Here is an 18,628-nt window from a genome sequence, read left to right as displayed (position 1 = left end):
TCCGACTTTCGAGTTTCATGAAAAAATCAATTTTGATGCCTGTTTTTATACACTTGTTAATATCAGTTTCCTAATATTTTATATATATTTAAGCTGTTCCAAAATATAAAGCTCACTTATATTGATTGATCCAAATTCATAATGTTACGGTGTGTAATCGCATCACAAACCACAACAATTCATTGAAATGTTGCCAAGGACCAACAAACAAATGATTATTTATGTTACTTTCCCTGTATCCAAGAAATCCTTCAGTGAAAACAAACAGTCCCCCCTTTGTGATTCTCTTAAAATCAATCCTTAAAATCAAACAAGTCTCCACCTCAGCTTAGCTTTATATCAAACTTTTCCCCTTCTCAGCTGACCTTCAAATCCAACAAGACTCCATTTCAGCTGACCTTCAAACCGTAGACTTTGAATGATTTGTGCTCCCCTGTATTTTGAATGATAACTTTTCCGTCGAGTTCAAAAGTGTCGTAGTTTCCATTGTATTAGTTTTAAACTTAACAAGCTTCTAAAATAGAGACTGTTTTGCGAAAATGTGTTTTTATGAGGTCATTCGGAATGCTATGTTGTGGACACCAACCCTAAACTTGCACTTTCAAACCTAGCCAAAATAGTGATCGTTCTTTTCTCGATACACTGTATCTACACTCACATGCTCACCTGATACCTATTGGTTCCCCAGTGTCCTTTTCAATCAGCATGAGTGAAAGGTTACATCGGAAAGATGCCAACCAGAACTGAGACAACTCTTCGTCCCAGCGCGTCTTCAGAGAAACAGCTACAGGCTCCCGGTAGGTGTAATAGTCTCTCGCACATCGGAGGGCACAGTCATAATAGTCATCGGTCACCAGGACCAATTCTCCGCCGGGATAGTGAAATCCCTCTTTGGCCTTCTCAAAAGCCTGTAATTATTTAAGTGAATTAAAAATGTTTATTCATATTAATGTAAAATATAGGCATAGTTAATAGGCAGATAAATGAATCAATAACAACAAGCAAGAAAAGCAATTGACAAATAAAAGTTGGTAATTGGCATTTCTAACCCGGCTTGTCATAGATCGGTACCCCGATACAAGTCTGCGTTTTTTCTTTATGGTCTCAAATTGAAGAAAATAGTGATGACATAGTTAATCAACCAGTCATAGAACATATAATATTAGAAATTGTTTAAGAATATTGGTTCATATAAGCATTGAAGATTCACTTTACCTTATTAATGAATAAATGTGAAATGCTATACATTCTTATTTTGTTACCAGTAGTTTGTTATGTAAACAGTCATCACAGAATATAAAGTCAGGCATCTATTTTCCATCTATTTAATATTCAACAATATAAATGCTTATGTTAGTTATTCAGATTTTGTAATCATATTGTTTCAACAAAACTATGATAATCAAAACTCATATCTGCCATATCAAAATATTGTTATATAGTTGTTGATTTGCAATCGTTCTATTTAAGATCATCCTTCATATGCTAACTATAATGTTTGTTTGATGCCGCTCACTTAATTATATGATTAAAATGATAATAAATTTGTAAATCATTCGATGCAACACAAAACAATCGTACAGCATACGTATTGTAAAATTTGTTATGTTCTGGTCTGTTCTGTTCTGTTCTGATAATGTGTAAAGATATTGAATAAAAGGGAAATATATTTAAACATATTAACCTAAAATAATTCCTTGGTTAAACAACTGAAAATATCTTTGTAAGGCCTGTGTCAAGCATTTTTGTACTTTAAACGATTCAATATCATAAAGCACTTCCGCATTTGAATGCGAAATATACTTTAAACTCTAAATTGTGCTCAACTCTCAACACATCAAAGCATGTACAAAGGGATCCATGCTTGATTATACTTGCTAAAAGTTTAACCTAAAGAAGACATCATATTTCAAGCCCAATTATAGTTACATTGTTAATTGTATATACATACATTGTATACATTTGAATATCCATGGCCCCTTTCCGACCAGTAATATATATTCTAAAATATCTAAAATACATAGCATAGATGCAAGATCTATCGTTCGGAAGTTCAAACTAAGAAATAGCAATTTAATTTTGATTGATACTTTTCATTGACATAAATGAATAACCTTTAATGGTACCTGTTTTACGGCCTTTGGATCGCTTAAAAGTACACAGAGGTAAACCGCTCTACTTAAACGTTATACAAAATGTTAACCTTTAGTATGTAAATAGTTGTATAGTCAGAGTTTAAGCCCTGAGTCGTGACCTTTAGGACTGATTCATTTTAACACTTAAATAGACGGAGTACATAATTTTGTATGATTATATTTCAAGAGTTACTTACTTTTTTTGGACACAATAATTGTCAATAGCTCTTTGACAGTAGCTTTTTTTCGCAGAAGGTAACGTCCTGAACTATGACGCTGGGTTTGCGTGTTCGAAAACCGTTAGCGTAACGAAATTCTTTTATGTATTTTTCATTTTTTTTAATTGGAGGGGGTGTCTGTTGATGACAAATATAAAACATAAGGGTTTAGTTTATTTATTCTTACCCTTTGAATTTAGATTCCTTCTTTACAATTATGTTCGGTCAAACCTTTCATGGTTTTATTTTATACAAAATATCCACATTACATGTCATGTCGGATACCCTCGATACCCACTTTTATGATCTGATTTCTCATGTACCGTGGGCGATTTGGCTAAGTAAATCTCGTTATAATGAATACTTAACAAGGCCACAAGGTACCAGATCCTTTCCCGTAGAAAAATATTTTGTTGAAAGTCGGAAATGAACCGGGTCGTCCTTTTCAGTACAATAATTTAAGACAGCAATCAAGGCACGACAGGGTTATTGAAGAATATGTAATTGTTACATAGGAAATAATTGGAACAAGAATGGTTTCCTATGGCTGCATATTCATTAAAACGAGATTGTGTTAGTTAATTGTCTCGCGGTATTTATGAAGTATACAGGAATTCAGTATTGTGATTGCCGACGATGATGTCATGCCAAACGTAATTGGGGCTTCACTCTCTAAAGCTGTTGTCTGCCTCTTGTGTCGGAATAAGACGTTTGGTTGCCAATGACACTGGATTTGATCTGGATTTTGCACCTATCAAATTTTGTTCATAAAACCACATGGACAAGGTACTATACTCCTTTAGCCACACTACACTATAATTACATTAAATGCATAAATTAACCTAGGATGAAAAACACTGATGGAGGGATCTACAACTAGTACTACATAAGAAGTATATGGCCGAAAAAACATACGATATCTTTATCCAAACAAAATCCAGGTACTCACGCATATTACTCAAGTGTTCCAGACTAAACGTGTAATATTCCTCTTCTACGACACCATCTTGCTACTCATCAAATCAACAAATCTGCTAGTAATTTTCCAAGTAAAGCGCCAAGGTGTGGTTGACATTAGACGTAGCTATGACCTCTGAAACATGGATCTTCTATGTGTTGTAGGGGGTGAATCCGTCTAGCTTTAGTTATATATGACGAGATCTACCTCCGGGTCATGGGGTGGTGTAAAATTTCCTCAGTTGAAATATTATGTCAGCTTATAGGAAAAAAAAACTGTCTTACAGTATTTGAATGAGAAGGCACATGCCTTTTTGTATAAGTTGTGTCTTAATGTTCTACCGCATATTGCCACCGAAAATAATTGTACGAAATAGAGAATAATTGTTTTTACATTGTAAGATCGTAATATATTTCATCGAGTGCACATCAAAAGCTATAAGCCATAACTTGTTTTTAGTGTTCAAGAGTTAATTATATATATCGAATGGATATACAATTATAGTAAGATGTTCTTTTCATAAAATAGAGCCGAATTGTTATTGGACTCTTAAACCGTCTAAGAAACTCAAAACTGGTTCACATGTTGCCAAAGACAATACATACAGCAAGTCCCATAACTCTTGCAGAATTAATTATGACCCATGGTCAACTATTAAAAGCAGCAAGTACAGTATAAAGAAGAAAGGTTCCTAAAATGCCTTCAATAAGTTAATAATCCTATTTAAATTGTAGACAATCATCTACCTGTAAATAATTCAGAAATAAAACAAAACATATTCTACTCAATGGTTTCAGCGGGCATTCTAACAAAATAATGACTGGTCACTTTTTGTATTGCCCGCTAAACTAGATGTTGAAAATTATACTGTTTTAAAGCCGCTGACTCTAGGAACATAATAATGTGAGGTTAAATATATTTGATGTGTTATATGTTTCAGATTGTGTGTTCCACGCTGTTTTCCCCTCCAACATTGTTAGGAGGAATGTGCATGCTTCGTACTGTCTTCATATATTTTGAGGTTGGTATTTACAAGAACACAATATCAATGAAACTTTTTTAGTTCTATATTCCTTCTCTATACCAAGCAAAACTGTTTATGAAAATCAAATTAAATTTCAAATAATACTGTATTTAAAGTTATTGCTCCATTTCATGTGGTGCCCTCTAGCCTACAATGCTGTATATCGTTTTGTACGACCATTGAGCAATTAAGTTTTGTTACAAACCATATATTTAAGGCTTTCCATTCATCTTTAAAGTAGTTTCTTTGTTGTGTCTGTCAATAAAGACAGGGTGAGAGAAGCCTAGAGGTACAATAATCTGCCTCTCAGCTAAGGCGTCAAGTGTTCGAGCAACACTAGGGTGAAATAGGTCTAGGTGCCTGTCTCTCACCTAAGAGGTCATGACTTCGAGCCCCACCAGGTCAAGAGTGATGTACGGGCAAAGGTATCTACCTCTCATCGGCTCAAGCTCCATCAGGATGAGAGTGGTGTAGCTGTATTCACTCTTGGTGTCTGTCTGTCACATCAGATATCATTGATTTGAGTCCCACAATGGTGAGAATAGTCAAGTGGTATAGGTGTCTACCTAAAACCTCAATGGTTGTAGGTTCAAGCCCCACCAGGCTGAGAGTGGTCAAGTGGTAGTGTGTACAGATATCTATCTCCCTGTCACCTAACTGGTCATGAATTTAAGCTCAACAAGGGTAAGAGTAGTCAAGTGGTTTAGGTGTCTTCTTCTCACCTTAGATGTCATGGATTCGAGCCCCACTAGCGAAAAGTGGTCAAGTGGTAGTCGGTGCCGATATTTGGATGGCGCCTAAGTGGACATGGATATGAGCCCTACATGGGTGAGCGTATTCAAGTGGTACAAGTGTCTGCCGCTCACCTCTAATGTCATGTATATCTGCCTGTCACCTAATTGGTCATTGATTTTAACACCAAAAAGGTGAGAGTGGTCTTGATGTCTGCCTCACTCCGCCTCAAGCTCTATAATAAGAGTGGTCTAATGGTGGAGGTGCCAACCTTTCACCAAAGAGGATATTATTTCTTGATGTTGACACCGGGATGTGTAGGGGTCATGCCATAATGCAGCCATTTAATGCAGCTGGCAAACCTTTATATATTTAACAACATCGTCTGTGGTGACACCTTTTATAATATAAGTATTATATTAAAGATTTCCATTTGTTGGCTGAAGAACAGGACATCAGCATCATCGGGACGGACTCTGTTACAATGGAGAATGTAGAGGAACGCCCTACCCAAAGGGCAGAGTCAACCAGAGCCATGGTCGACCCCATACGACCCACTCCACGCCGAAGTGCAGCCGTTAGTCATGTGTTCCAGGATTCGAACAGCTAATGAATACTGGGGATATGATTTGTTGTAGTTTGTTTATACAGTACTAGTGTTAAAACTTAGTGAGGACCTGACTGTCTTAAATGATAGTTATAAGAATGCCAAATATAGAGCTTTTATGCATCAAAAGAGAGAATTGTTTTGAACCAAATTATCAATTACCATTTTGAGCTGATGAAGGGTAAATGTAAGAGTAAATGTTTGTTTCTATTTTAAAGTAAGGATTTTTTTTATAGATGTTTTACCATTGAGTGGGTGAGAATGTTAATTTAAATGACTAAAGTGTCAGTTAAATGCATCTTCTGAAAGTAAGCCTAAGTTTTCATCTCTACTCATTTTGTTTAAAGCTGACATTGAATGATATTATGGGATTAACGCCACAAGGTACCAAAGCCTTCAGTATTTTAATGTTGGTCGGTACCTGGTGAAATTAACCAAACACTATCAAGTAATACTTAAGACATCAGCCAGATTTATTATGTACTAAATTATAATGTTTGTACCAGGTGATTTTTACACATATTGCAAAAGTCAGTTGTTTGTCAAGGCCGTCCTACAATCAAGTGAGTCCAATTTATATGGTCCTCAATACAAATATGTCCCCCGGATTTCTTTAGAAAATTTGGTTGATGTTTGTTGGCACAGTAGGACTTGTGACAATATCTCAAAAACATTATTTCAGTCGACTTGGTTACTCACACAAGTGTAAGGGCCACCGAAGAATACAGTTATGTAACTAAATACGATCCTTAATACAAATTATGATCCCTGATTAAGAATGTTGGGTTAAAGTTGTTCGGCTTTGAATTATGGCTATATCTGAAATACATTTTATTAATTGGCTTTAATCTTTACATGAGTGTAAATAGCCATCAATCAATTAAGTTAGACATCTTTATATGATTCTACATAATTAGAACAAATTTAGCCACTGATTGAAAATTTGATTAAAGTTTTTCATAACATTGAGGCTTTTGATCTTATCTCAAAGATGAAATAAGTTATCTCCATATGATTATGGATACAACTGATAGACCTTGTTTTCGTCATTCACATATTTCATCAATAACGTATGCTATTCAGTTATTTATGGCATGGACTAAGCAGAATATAGTCGAACGTGCTGTCTTATAACAGCTCTTGTTACCATGTTCTACCTTGAAAATACCAGATATAGCTATTGCTGAAGTTGTATCGTGTCTCATGATACACCCGGTATTATTGCTTATTATACACCCATTTAATAAAAAATGAGACGTATAATAGTTTTACCTGTGGCGTATGGTCGGGCATATGGTTTTGCTGTTGTCCAGGCGTATGGGCGGGCTTTTTCCGGTATTCTTTACGCTCATAATATATTGACATAATATCTTGGGCAATTTTGATAACCAGCCATATCGCTAAGTCACTCAAGAATAATCGCCTTTTAATTATTGAAATTACCTAAAATTGGTCTTGTCCACTCACTAACTTTTGAAACCTTTGTCATATCACCACCAAATTCAGTCAGAATGGGCATAATATTTTGGACAAATTTGATAAACAGCTATATTACTGTAGTCACTTGAGAGTTATATCCTTTTAATTATAGAAACTACGTTGACGTGGTCTTGTTTGATCAATGACTTTAGGAGCCTTTGTACAATGATCACCGAATTGTGTCAGAATGTAAATGGGCAGAATATCTTGGTCAGGTTTGATTATCAGTCTCTCTAAAGTTATGACTCCTGAATTGCCAAACAGTATCTCTACATTGTCTGCTCTTGTAATTTGGCTTTACATACAACCACTTACCTCCAAACTTGATGTCCTTTATTAAGGACGGGCATCTTGTGTGACAGTCGGTGCTCTTGTATATTAATGGTAAACCTTTCATAATGTGAATGTGTGCTTTTGAAGTATATATTTATATCTTATTAATATGTAAATCTGTTTATTTTTTTAAGTAATATATCATTTTATTTTCTTCTTTTCGTGGTTGCAGGCAACCCTATAACTATATCTACTCTTTCTCAACGTTATAATTATTTAATGTATTTGTTGTGTGACCATTTCCAAGAATACTCATAACATATCAAGTACTGATCTTAATTGATCAGTCGCCAGAGCGGATTTTGGAAATTTTCCAGATACTAAAGCAAAGTTTTTCATTTTTTATTTCATTTGTATAGAGATGTATGAGTTATATACAAATGATGTTTTTCACTGTTTGTAATATTAGCCCGCTCTCAATTCCAAATAAAACATCAGAACCTACTGGGCTGGGATACAAATTGAAGGACATCATTTCGAAATGCCATTATGCTCGTATACAATTTGTCGCTCTACTTTGAAAAACAACAATAAGCTGTCATTTAATATACCTTCAAGGCAATTATCCCGCAAAAGATTGCAATTGTATTGGCCAACAATTGTTTTGATTTATTACTGGCGACTTAGCTCTCTTAAAGACAGATATACACTATGTTGTATACGCCCACATACCTGTGATTTAAACTTTTACTATTTATGTTTGTTTATAACAGTATAAAGAAAATGGCCTTTTACTGGTTTACAATGCTAGTTAAGACATTAATAGCTAAAAACATGTGGTTGTTTTGTAGTAAATATCACATCACAGGGTGTTTGCCTAAAAGCCAGAGACCTCGATTTTGAAAAGTTATGCTTTTACACTCAGAAAAAATAAGGTATGTACAAATATTTTTGCTTAAAATTGAAAAAAAAAATCCATTTTAAACTAAATTTCTGTTTTGTGACACATACAAATTATGTTGTAATTCTATATTCTATTTTATTTAATATCATTGGGCATTTAATCATCATATGATATTATATACATGCTATTTTAAAGAAAATAATTGTTACGTAAGTTAGTTTTGTGCTGGATGCAATGTATAATTATGTTGCAACAGCTACATGTAGTCAACCAAAAAGCAAGAATACATATGAAGTTGAAACATATGTGGTCAATTTAATTATGCATTGTTATATGGAATGATATCAAAGAAGTTAGAAGCGATGAAATATTTTCGAAAAAGTGTATTGAATTTGTATTTAATCCGCATTAGAAAAAAATTGCGCTTCAAGTGTATACTAAATGCACTTTTAATGCTGAAAAAAGTCGCTTTAGTACAATCCTAGTCCTGTAAAATACCCTTGAAGGGCATAATTAATCGTATACTTCTGCAAAACAAATCGCTTTATGCACTTTCTGTCCTGAAACATACGCTTATCGCGAGAAAATACACTTCAAAAATATTATCAAAAATACTGTGTCAATACCGCTGCATTAAATGCGCGTTTGGGAAGTGTATTGTACATGTAAGTGCGAGTGAGAACCATGTTGAAACTAGTGTTATGCATAATATAGGAACTTGGCTACTCTGTCAATATACATGTATTGTTAAATAACATGCATGTAACGTTGAACATATAAATTGTATTTGAAAAATTGTATTTGAAATAAAATCTTGATAAAAGTAAAAACCAAGATAACCATTTATATTTCTATTTAATTTTTTAGCCTAATTCATTATAGTAAATTGTGGTCACCAAGCTGGACATGTGGTATCTACGTGGCTTTGAGGGCATACTATTTCATTGACTTGTGAATTCCCGTGTTGGGCACCACCACTTCTCCCTTCACCTTAAACGTCGCAAAGGACTGTTCAAAAAGCTCCACAAATCCTGCATTTTCGTAAATTTTCTTAGAGTAATTCGATGTAGCCTCTCCTGTTATATAAACATCTGGAATGTCGAGGTAGCGGACCATATCAATGGCGGCCTTGAAGAGTTTGGACGCCAGACCTTGGTGTTGGTACTTGTCTGCGCACCCGAGACCGTAGAAATGTAACGCCTCCGTGATGCCAAATCGATTAAAAAAGTCTGCCTTTTGGTCGCAGTGGTTAAAAATTAGGAACAGTCGCTTTATACCCTGGTTCTGGAAAGTTCCTGGGTCGACGAAATCTGTCTTCCTAGTTATTCTCGTAGTCCTGGTAAATCAACAGACATGTCTAATCAATACCAGTTTCTCGTGAAGCAACTTAATAAGTCAGAGCATTTACTATGTTTGAAATTAACAAAGTAAAACCAAAATCATTTGTCGGCAACAAAATACCGCTCACACATGCATGTACAATGGCTGCTCCGGTCATCTTCTTAAAAATGATACAGACTCTCCCCGATTCAAATTTAGTGGGACATCCTTCAGGATTTGCTTTTAACAAAATAGCTGACCTGCTCACCTGATTGCCATTATATCACCGTCCACCTCATTCACAGCTGCAATCGAGAGATGCAACCGGAAGGAGGACAGCCACAACTCGCGAAGCTCATCCGTCCATTGCATCCCAACCGCCTTGTTGACTGGCTCCTCTAATATGAAGTACTTCCGAACAACATCCAAAGCACTTTCGTAGAATTCCTCTGTGATTCGGACTAATCGAGCACCTGGATGCTTGAACTCGGACTTGACGCGTTGAAACGCCTGAAATAAATAAATCACATTTCATTCATTCTTAAACAAAGACTTTAACATGTAATCAGGTAGCCAGTTAGCAGAGTTGTTAGCTCACTTGCTCCTCACCAAGGCGGCCCTGGTTTTAATCCAGAGCCCATGTGAATTTGGTTGGTGGTCAACAAGCCGGACAGGTTGGTTTTATCCGGGTTCTCCGGATTCCCGCAACACCACAATATCGCGCAACATCATGTCAACGAGACTGACCTAGATTTAGTTCATTAAACTTTCTTTACAATCGTTGTAATCTTAACAAAGTTTAAACATAAGAATTTACGAGATAATGATACAATGTGGTTAGCGTAATGAATTGAAGTTTCGACTAAAACGGACATATATGAGCACGAGCTATGAATGTATTCTGTAACAGTAATTGGACTTAGAACGAATTACCTACTCCCCTCTGTCTGGGTCAATATTAGCCAACACTGATCCGTCCTCCTATGGTGAAGAATTACTTGCTACATGTATTTTCTTAATTTAATATGAATACTACGCTCCTCAATAAATGCAATCCATTTACTTTATAAACGTGAACTATATGTGAATTGAGTGTATTTAACCAAAGGCTATTCTTAAACTGCAATCTTAGACCGGCTAATGGCGTATCAGGATTTGTTGTTAGAGGCGGCGTAACTTTTTGACGTACACTCTCCCTCAAAACCGATACTTATTAAGCATAAAGTGTTGGCAAAGGGGGAGCCAAGTCATTACAACATTAAATTAAACACATTTGTTGGCACAATGTTTGTGGTCTTGTGATGTGGGGGAATTCGGGTACGGAGGAAACCAACTTGTCTGCACGAACGATGTGTAAGACTTACGGTTCAGAATTTATTATTACAAGTGTTTCGCACGAATTATGTGTATGACTTACGACCAAGGTTTAAGTTTCAACAAAATCTCAAAAGCTTGACTTATTCTTTTGACATTGATATAGATACGGTGGAAAATTCCATTTTAATTCCGTGCATTGCTTTCTCACATATTCTCTAACGTATGGCTTTCATGTTTCCCATGCCACTGAGAAAAAACATTTGGTTTCAGACAGTTTTGCATCTAAGAAGACCCGTAGGATTTCATAGAGACTGCCACTAAGGACTAAACTTAATTATAAGTCATACACATCATGCGCGCAGAACAATTGTTAGAACTAAAATGTGGTTCAAATTATGTAATACAAATCATGCGAACAGAACACATATTAGAACAAAATCTTGGGTCATTAGTCATACACTTTATGAGTGCAAAACACATGTTGAAAATAACACTTGCCATATGACACACACATCATGCTTTCAGCACACATGTTGGTACTTAAACTGTGGTCATATGAATTACATTTTACGCTTGCAGCAAACATGTTGAAACTAGTACTTTGCCCAAAGTCATACACATCACGCTTGCAGAACATATGTTTGAACTACAATTTGGGTCATAAGTCATACTCATCATGCATGTTACTAAGAGCACATGTTGGAACCAAGATTTGGATCAAAGTAACATCATACATGCAAAACATATGTTGGAACTGAAAGTCAAAGTCGTCACATCATGCGTACAGAACACATGTTAGAACTAAAATTTGGGTCATCATACGTGCAGAAGACATGTTGGACCTAAAACTTGCGTTATATCATATATCATGCGTGTCAAACACAATCATGTTGAAACTAAACCGTTGACCATTTGTAATCCAATGCGTGCAGAACACATGTTGGATCTTAAACTTGGGCCACATGTCACACACATCTTGTGTGCTTAAAAACATGTTGGACCTTAAACTTGGGCCATATGTCACACAAACCATGTGTTCTGAAAACATGTTGGACCTAAAACTTGGGCTATATGTCACACACACCATGCGTTCTGAAAACATATTAAAACTCATACTAGGGTCATAAGTCTGAAAAGGTAATGCTTGCAGAACATATGTTTGAACTAAAACGTTGGTTATGTGTTATACACAACATTCGTGCAGAAGACATGTCGGAACTTACACCTTGGTCAAATATAATGCACATTAAACGTGCTGAAAACATGTTGGAACCAACCTGCAATATCGGAGTGTTTAAACAATTGTAAATTAGCTGCAGTATGAGCGTGAGTAAACAATTGTTTATTAGCTGCAGTATGGACGTGTTTAAACAATTAAGCATTAATTGCAACAAACGTATGTGTACATAATCGGCATCGACAACAGTAAAAGAGTTCATAAATATTTGCGCATTAACTGCAACATGGGAGTTCTTACACAATTGTGCACTAACTGCAGTATGGGTTTGTGCAAACAATTGTACATTATCTGCAATATGGGTTTGTGTTAACATGTGTTATCTGCATTATTATAGTTCATAAACAATTTTGAATTAACTGTAGTATGGGAACGCGGAAACAAGTGTACATTAACTGCAGTATTGGAGCGCGTAAACAAGTGAACACTAACTGCAGTATGAGAGTACGTAAACAGTTATAAATTAACTGAAACAATTCAATAGTTTTGAATTTTAAACCTCCGCGCTAGCGACTCTTGGACAATGTGCAAAATCGCGGCCGAGCGTTCATACTGTATGAACGCACAAAAAATAAGAATAAATACTTCTTTTTACATTTTTCCATTTCATTTGTTTATTTTTTCGACCTAAGAAAGTTCCGAGAAAAAGTTTTTAATTAATTACAATAAAGGGAACAAAACGCAAGAGCAGATGTAAATTTTAAGAGCAATTATCGCCATTGGTTTTTTCAGCTTTGCGTTCTCTTTATCATCCGCATAATAAATAGTCCAAAAATAATTTGCAGAAAAAAATATTTCAAGATTCTTTTAATCATTCGGTATTAACTGTAATACATATGGTGGTGATAAAGATTTCCTTTGTAATATTCTTGTTTTTATCACGAAAAAATATCGATATATTTTAACACCTGTTTTACATATGCATAACCAATGTGAGTGGGCATCATAAATGTTGTCACGATGATTTTATGGATTACGTTCAGTTTAACAGGTAAAAATAGCGTCAAAATACTATTCTTTTGTTGTCTTTTAATGTTTTCCATTAAATTGTAGTTAAATGATGTGCAAGTCTTCTCAAATTGACACTTTAAGACGATTGTTCTCACTCGAAACATACATTACAATTTGACAGGTTCCAAATATTTCATGTTTTTAAATGTTGTTTTATAACAAGTTATGATATTTTAAAAAAAATATTCTCCTTTAATATGAAGCCAATTTATATCATTATTATGATGAAAAAAATGCATTTCGACATTTTACGTGTCAAAATTTCCAAAACGTGACACATTTACAGTTTCATTTTATCAGTTGTTTGTGTACATGTGCCGTGCTATATTTAGCATAAAGTCGATCTAAGTAAGATCTCTATGCACGGTGATTCACCAGTGCCCAATCAGAGCGTTGCTTTCTTGCAAAACTCCGCCTACAAAGGTTATGAAAGGCCGACCGGTTCATGCAAAATTAAAAGTTTTATCGTTCAGAAAATCGAACGAAGTACGAATGTAAATATATAACATTAAGTCAATACTTAACATTGATAAATAGCTTTCATAAATTATTAAACTTAATTCTGTATTCAAATAAAATCATTCTAAAGCTAGGTTTTCCTCATCCCAACATGCTCTGGAATATATTTCTATGCGGATTTATGTCAAAACACTTTTGTCACGGGGGGGGGGGGGGGGTCCAGGATATAACGTTAGAGAGAGCGTATCCTTTTGACAAGCACCCCTCACTCAGAACCGAAGTTTATTTGTTTTTAAATGTTTTCAATGGGAAAGAATTATAACTGTTAACAAATTAAAGTTGGTTATGGTGCTCTTTTAGCATATTTCATTACCTTTTCTCTCATAAATATTTGGACAAAAAGTAATGTTTTATCCGCTAGTGAATTTTAGTCAAATTGTATTGGGATTAAGGTAAATTGCACTCGTCTTGAATACTTTGCGTTCATTAACAATTTTCGTCAAATAATGTCTTGATACAGCTATATTTTTTTGACCTAAATTAACTCTTAACAATGTTCTACGTGGCTTTTAATCCATACACTTTCATTGACTTGTGAATTCCAGTGTTGGGCACCACTACATTACCGTCCACTATAAAACGTATCAAGAGGCTGGTAAGAAAGTTCCTTATACCCAGCGTTGTCGTAAAATAAAATCATCTTGGAACAATTTGGAGAAGCCTCCCTTTTTATATGAACCGCTGGGATATCGAGATATCTGATCATGTCAATGGCAGCCTTGATGAGTTTGAACGCCAGACTTTGGTTTTTGTACTTGTCTGCGCACGCGAGACCATAAAAATGGACTCCAATATTGTTGAAAAAGTCGGCCTTTCTGTCGCAGTAGTTGCAGTATACAAACAGGCGCTTTAATCCCGAGGTCTGAATTTGTTCTGGATCAACGAAATCTGTCTTCTTTGTTATTCTCGTGGTCCTAGAGTTATTACAAAAACGTCGATTAAAGGGTTTCGCTTATGTTTAGGCATTAAACATGATTTTTCCGGTAATGCGTATAAAAACACTATTATTAAAATTAATTAATTTTTTAATATCGAAATTGCAGCAAAAATAAAATTTAAGTATAAACATGTTTGGTTTAGTAGGGAGCGAATCGACGCCGATAAAGCCAAGAAACAAATAGAAAACAGAAACTTTATCCACTCGCCCACAAAGACTAATACTAAGCTGACGGATATTAAAACCTTTATTGAACACATTGGAAGCATCACGTGATAATGTCAATCAACCAATCACGCTGCAGCCTTTTGCTGAATCGCGTTATAAACGCTGATTCAAACTATTAGACTTAAAAGACAATGTTTGACCATATATCAACATTTGTTGAAGGATTCCATCAGTCAATAACTTAGTCTTAACACTTCTAATGATTTGCCACACTTTATTTCGAAATAAATATATATCTCGCATATAAAGTGCATTTTATAAACCATAAAATAGTCCATTAAATGGTTTTGATAACACGTAAAGAATCAAATGCATTTTTTAAAAGATTCACTTACTGAAAACAGTAGTTATAACAATGGTAGACCTGTTTGAAACATCATTGTCATTTCAAATAATTTGTTTTTACCAAAATTTATATGGATTTGGAACGGAGACATATCGTATGTATGTGAATAACCTATTTTAATTTGTACAAGTTAACTAGGAATTCGCTTTATGAACTGAAGTGAAGGTTAAACAAGGAATTTAAAGAACTTTATTTAACGTATCTTAACACAGCAAGGTACCTTTTGTCCATGGAAACCCCGTCCGCCTTATTAAGTTTAATATACCTTAATCCTTTGTACTTAATACAGAAAGTTCATTCAAATCACACGTTCTTTTGTACAGATTCCCCACCTGATGGCCATGATATTGAAGGTGTGTGTTTATTTCAGTGTATGATCGTATTTTATTTCACGAGTGTCATGGTAAACATATTTTCACGAGTGGCGAATCCACGAGTGAAAATATAGGTTTTCTATGATCACGAGTTAAATAAAATACGATCTTACACTGAAATAAACAAATTTTCTGTTTCTTTATTGTTTATTTTCCGACATTTATAGAATCTTAATTTTTTTCTTAATTACCTCTTTTTTGAAAAGGGTGTTATTTACGCCGCTACCCGTGGGGCGCCCCTCATGCAAATTATAGCTGTCAATTTTCTATTACCGGTTTGTTGAGAAAGTTCTCTGAATTTTGTTTTATAGTTTATTATTCGCTCGTATTTTAATAAAAAGGTTTTATGAACAGTTATCAATGGAGTTTTATAAATGCATCCATGTTCAAAAAATCAATAACAAAAACCCCTTTATTTTAAGCATGGGATGAATACATAACAAAATTACTACGCCGCCATTTATTGAATACAAATTTGAAAGGTCGAATGTGTTGGCAGAACAGTTACGGGTACGCATTGGATATTAATCATTTACTTAGTTTAAGAATGTGTTTCATGATACATGGATATTCAGTCATCTTACTGTCATAGACCATGTTGCGCTTGAAGACAGGTCGTTTTCCAGGTAATGATTATGACCACGCTAGTTTGTTGACAAATTTTGAGGCGTGGGAGGGGAAAACAAATAAATTAACCTGTTATTTGTTGTGTGAATTTTCCGGGAAGTTCGTACTACGTATTACAACGAAAAACAGTTCAAAATAATATATAACATTCTATTTATGTTCGAACAGTTGTTTTCTGTTACAATTGTTGCTGATGTATAGTTCTTGTACGGCAAATTAAACCAGTTAAGCGTAAATTTAATGTAGCTATTTTCAAGTTGAAACCCCCTTGAGCGGAAAGTACGTTAACCTGATGAGAAAAGTAATCGTTTAATCAATTTTATGTTGTCTTACTTATCATGCAACAATAATACGAGGAATACAACAATCATAGGTTTGATTGCATTACCTCCCTTCAGTTATGTATTGTATCACATATAGTTGATCAGACCGCAAACATTTTACGGCTGGTGTTCTTATTAACATTTCGCAACTATAACGCCTTTTTATAAAGTACCATCATATAAATGTCGTATTTGCAAATATTTTACGCGACATAATTAATTCAATATATAACCAAAATAATATTAATAAAAAAAGATTACAATTAACAATAAACCAATGTTTCTGTTTACAAACAAGGAAATATATTCGTATTTGGCTGAAGACAAGGTTATTCACTGTCATTGTGGTATCTTTCGATACTGATACCCACCTTGTAGATTAGTCTTAGGGAGATAACCGGGAACCAGGACCTCGGGAAAGCTGAGACGAAACCGAGGCTTCTGGCCAGGAGCATACGTGTTGTATTTGATGGTAAAAAAGCCACTTTCTTAGTCGAATATACGGGCTATGCAAGTACCTTAAGGAAAGGTAATTGTCCATTTTTTTTTTATGTCAATTGGATATTAAAGAAAACGGAAAAACACCGTTATGAAATATGAATGACGTATTGTCGGCTCGCTAGACTGCAATATTTGCAGCATATGACTCATGTAAGACTTATGAACATGTTTTCATTGACTGTTCATCCGTCAAATTTGTTTGACAGATCATTTCAAATGCTTTTTCAAAATATGGGTTAAACAAAAATATAAAAAAGTATTTATTTTATTTGTTCAGTATATTTGCCACTCTATGTTAAAGTAATGATAAAGCAGATTTCATTAGCGATAGTTGACGAGAACATATCGATATTTTGCATATATTTAGAAATTAATTTTGCATTCTATTTCAATACTATTAAAACATGAAGTTATAAACAAATACATGAACGTATCAAATACGATAATAACTAACTAAGACGGCTTACCTTCTCGACTCTATCAGGGTCAATATTCCCCAGCAGTGAACCGTCCGCCATTATTATGTGAAAAGGTAAGCTTCAAATGAAATATTATCTATTACGCCTATTTGATCTGAACACTTCAGTACTCCGAGCCTTAGACGACAAAGTCAGAATATCTCCAGTATGGCAAATTAAACCAGTTAAACTTGAATTGAATATAGCTATTTTAATTGTTTAAGCCAAAAGTACATTAACCTGCATAGCGTACAGTAGGGCGAGCGTCTGCCTAACGTAAGCAAACATTATGTGTCATGTATTGTATCTCATATAGTTGATCCGACCGTAAAGATTAGACGGTTGGTGTTCTTATTACCATATCGCAACCGTAACATCTTTTATTGAAGTAACAAAATATATGCAACACATAGAAGCTTATTTTCAAACTGATCATTGGTGACAGTCTGAACTCATTAAAGATGAGACTTAAAATTACTGTGGGACGTGGTAAAATATCAACTACATTATATAAACTAGCTCACTTGGTTGTTACCCTATAATAAATGCCCAGTGTACACAATGATTTTTTTTAAATCTTGACATTCATGATCCCAAAAGCATCATAGTGGTCTGCCGTTGGGATATGTTTGAGGCATTAAATGGCATGCTTTGTATTATATCTCATCCCCGAAAACACTATTTTGAGACCCAAAATACGAAAAGTTAGCAATGACAAATTCGGAATTAATGAGCACGAGGTTCTAGTATTATTTCATTTATTTAACAGTTACTTACTTGATTCACAAGCTTGAACTTTTAACATGTATCTACATATTTGTATGATCATATTGAATAAAACTTCTTTTACCTCAGTCAATTCAGCGTAGTCATGCTTTTATTAAATTGACAATGGCTTTCAATTTTTTAAATGCATCATTGTGTTACTGGGTTTATTTCAAAGTCAAAATATTAACCGGTGTTTATGTTATACACTACTTTTTGAATAATTGAAATTGAATATATGTTTCATTACAACATCAAGTCTTACAAAAAGTTGTGGTTATGTAGATACAGACTTTACCAACATGTTCGAGAATGATTTGTTTAGTAAAGTGGAC

At 34.6% G+C, this 18,628-nt stretch overlaps 1 protein-coding gene across 1 annotated transcript; it reads right to left on the bottom strand.

The window, feature by feature from the left end:
• Positions 1–9,168: 9,168 nt before the first annotated feature.
• On the bottom strand, positions 9,169–17,808 carry LOC128244746 (uncharacterized). The gene is made up of 3 exons (XM_052962798.1): positions 17,538–17,808; positions 9,919–10,160; positions 9,169–9,666 (listed from the first exon to the last, which is right to left on the bottom strand). Exons 1-3 carry the CDS (start codon positions 17,586–17,588, stop codon positions 9,267–9,269), a joined length of 693 nt encoding a protein of 230 aa, XP_052818758.1. The 5' UTR covers positions 17,589–17,808; the 3' UTR covers positions 9,169–9,266.
• Positions 17,809–18,628: the final 820 nt, after the last annotated feature.

This window comes from Mya arenaria, chromosome 8 (genome assembly GCF_026914265.1).
Source record: "Mya arenaria isolate MELC-2E11 chromosome 8, ASM2691426v1".
NCBI lineage: Eukaryota > Metazoa > Mollusca > Bivalvia > Myida > Myidae > Mya > Mya arenaria.
Note: the sequence above shows the minus strand (reverse complement) of the source record. Positions and strands in the feature narration are given on the sequence as shown.

Coding starts and splice junctions, on each gene's coding strand:
- LOC128244746 (XM_052962798.1), bottom strand. CDS start 17,588: ATGGCGGACGGTTCACTGCTGGGGAATATTGACCCTGATAGAGTCGAG. Junction 10,161..17,537: donor ACCCTGATAGAGTCGAGAAG/GTAAGCCGTCTT, acceptor TATTTATTTCAG/GCGTTTCAACGCGTCAAGTC. Junction 9,667..9,918: donor GGTGATATAATGGCAATCAG/GTGAGCAGGTCA, acceptor TTGATTTACCAG/GACTACGAGAATAACTAGGA.